The sequence below is a fragment of the Octopus bimaculoides genome, chromosome 16 (assembly GCF_001194135.2).
Source record: "Octopus bimaculoides isolate UCB-OBI-ISO-001 chromosome 16, ASM119413v2, whole genome shotgun sequence".
Taxonomy (NCBI): domain Eukaryota; kingdom Metazoa; phylum Mollusca; class Cephalopoda; order Octopoda; family Octopodidae; genus Octopus; species Octopus bimaculoides.
The window spans coordinates 2971751-2974724 of record NC_068996.1 but is presented as its reverse complement, the minus strand read 5'-3'; the positions used below and the strand labels follow the sequence as shown (position 1 = coordinate 2974724).

The 2974-nt window shown below is 36.0% G+C and overlaps 1 protein-coding gene across 1 annotated transcript; it reads right to left on the bottom strand.

The window, feature by feature from the left end:
- Positions 1 to 364: 364 nt before the first annotated feature.
- LOC106882538 (uncharacterized) lies at positions 365 to 2009 on the bottom strand. Its single transcript, XM_014933257.1, has 4 exons — positions 1895 to 2009; positions 1651 to 1754; positions 1250 to 1432; positions 365 to 403 (listed from the first exon to the last, which is right to left on the bottom strand). The coding sequence occupies exons 1-4, from the start codon at positions 2007 to 2009 to the stop codon at positions 365 to 367; spliced, it is 441 nt and encodes a 146-aa protein (XP_014788743.1).
- Positions 2010 to 2974: the final 965 nt, after the last annotated feature.

The following is a 2974-nucleotide window of genomic DNA, read 5'->3' as shown; positions in this document are numbered from 1 at the left end:
TGAATTCTGTAGAGGAAAATTGTGCAGAAGATCATCGCATATATATGTGGATCCGAGGTAGTTATAAGAGGTTGCACAAACATGCAGCTTCAAGTGCACTGTTTCTTATAGCGTGAAAGGCAGGGAGTTAATGAAACACATAACGTAACTCCTATTCATTTGTTATTCACTAATTGGTATATGTGTGTGTGTGTGTGTGTGTGTGTGTGTGTGTATGAACGAAGATCTATGAATATGTTTGTGCGCGTATGTTCGCTTGATTTTACGTGACACCGCTTGGCAACTGGCGTTTATATATTTATGTCCTTGTCATTTACCGATTTGGCCAAATAGAGGCAGACAAAATAAGTACCAGAATAAATTTTTAAAATCGTACACGGCATTGGCCAAATATGGCGGCTGTCTAGAGTCAAACAGATAAACGAATAAAAATGTTAAATAGAACATATAGGAGAGAGGTCTTTGTGTGTGTGTGTGTGTGCGAATGTGAGTATGTTTTTGTGTGTGTGTGAGTGTGCTTTTGTATGTGTTTGTATATGTGTGCTTTTGTGCGTGTTTGTGTGTGCTTGTGCGCGCGCGTGAATATATAGAAATGTATGTGTCCGTGTGTGTGAGAGAGAAAGAAAGAGAGAGAAGGGGAGAGAGAGAGAGTGAGTGACAAATTTATTTATCACACTGAAACAGATCTTCGGTATACATTACCGACATTCACACAGTCACACATTAAGATATCGGGACCGACGTAGACATGTCCAACTAGCGAAACACATTATGTGTCAATCATCATCTGGATGTCAAAATAAATATAATTCGAAAATATACATTATGGCAGTGGTTCCCACCGATTTCTGGCCATGCCCCGCCAAATCATATATAAAATTCTTATGCCCCTTGTGATAGTTTTGTTATTCAAAATTTTAATTCTATTTACTTGGAGGAAGCTTAAAAGGATATTAACTTGGACCCTAAACAAGCTTCCAAAGAACATGGCATTCATGAAAGAGAAAAAGAAAAAGAAACGGAAGGACAGTTAAATAAAGTTTCAAAAACATTAATGGAGAACTGAAATGCAGAAATATAAAATATTTGAATATAAAATAAGCAAACTAAAGTTACTGAGATCCTTGTGCTTCATGCCTGCTACTGAGAAATTTTATATTAGGTACCAATTTAGTCTCAGCTTTAGTCTCAAGTCTCCTCCTTTAGTGATATCCAGCTGATTTCTTTTCTTCAATAACAAATCATTTACAGCACTTAAGTCACATTCGACTAGATATGAAGATGGGAACGGTAACAACAATTTTCTTGCGAAGTTGGCTGAATTTGGGTATTTGGTTTCTGTTTCATCACAAAGCCATGACATCACTCCTTTTATATTGAATAAAGTTTTAACTGACTCATTATTTTGCATTTCTGAGAGTTCTTCTTGGTACTGCATCGAAAAAATCAAATATAACCACTAGCATTGGTTGCATCACCCATGGTAGAAAATCAACTTGTTTTAAATCAATGAGAAAATCTTCCTTTCAAATCAGAGGTCAATATTTTCAGATCATCCACAATGACAAGCGCAGCAGCATCGGTCACCTCACATTTTTTTAGCCAATGAAACTGGACAAAACATTTTGTCAAAATATCTTTTTGACATACCTCAATGAATGTAACAAAGCCAAATGTCTTCGTCTTTGCATCAACAAGAGTAGTATTTGATCCTTGAAGTTGCTTATTTAACATATTCAGTTTTTCAAAGATATCTGTTAAATAACTTATAAATGTTTTACCATCAACGGTTAGCAGATGTTTCATTTCAGGATTTGTCACTTAAAAAGTCACTAACAACATCAAATAGTTCCATAAATCTTTTCAAGCAATTCCCCTTTGAGGGCCACCTTACCATAGTCTGCATTTTCACAAAACTGCTTGAGAAAACGCTCACATATGGCATTAGCTTTGATAGCATTGATACATTTTATAACTGATTTTGGTAACTCATTGAGAACAGGAGACATATTTTTGGATACTACGTTCTCTCTATGAATAACAGTGCACAAGAAGCAATTCTGGATTCTCACCTTTCATCAATTTTAAGCAGCCTTTTTACTTGCCCATCTGCAGCAAAAGAGGTTATGTTCTCTATTGGTATATTGTTGACATCCAAGTGATTTTTTAGCTTATCTTATATATATCAGTGGCGGTAGTGGTGGATTGTATTGATTTTCAGAATATCATTCCTTCATCAAATTCGCCTTTATCAATATATCTTGCATAGGTGAGCAATATGACCACGCTGTCTCTTAGGGTTGATTCATCCATCTGTAACGAGAATTTTCTTGATTTCAGCTTTTCAACGAGTAGTGTTACAATATCTTCACTCATTTCATCTATTCTTCTACTAACAGTATTGTTACTGAGTGGCATGACTTGAACAACCTTGTCATCTTTTTGAATATTCATTATTCAAAAATTTTTGTTTTGAATACTTCTTTAAATAATTTTTAATTATTCAATTATTTTTCAGGTATATTTTAATTACTTGTAATATAAACCCTTTATGTCCTAATTTAATATTTGAAAAATAGCCGACAAGCCATATTAATACAACCAAGATTTATATATATATATATATGTATATATATATATATATATCATAGTGGCACTCCGTCTCTTACGACAACAAGAGTTTCAGTTGATCTGATCAACGGAACAGCCTGCTCGTGAAATTAACGTAGTACTCGGGGAGAGTCAGCATGACACAGAGTGTGACAAGTCTGGTCCTTTGAAATACAAGTACAACAGAAACAGGAAGGAAGAATGAAAGTTGTGGTAAAAGAGTGCAGCCGGGTTCGCTACCCCACCCCTGCCAGAGCCTCGTCGAGCTTCAGGTGTTTTCGCTCAATAAACACTCTCAACGCCCGGTCTGGAAATCGAAACCACAATCCTACGACCGCGAGTCCGCTGCCCTAACCACTGGGCC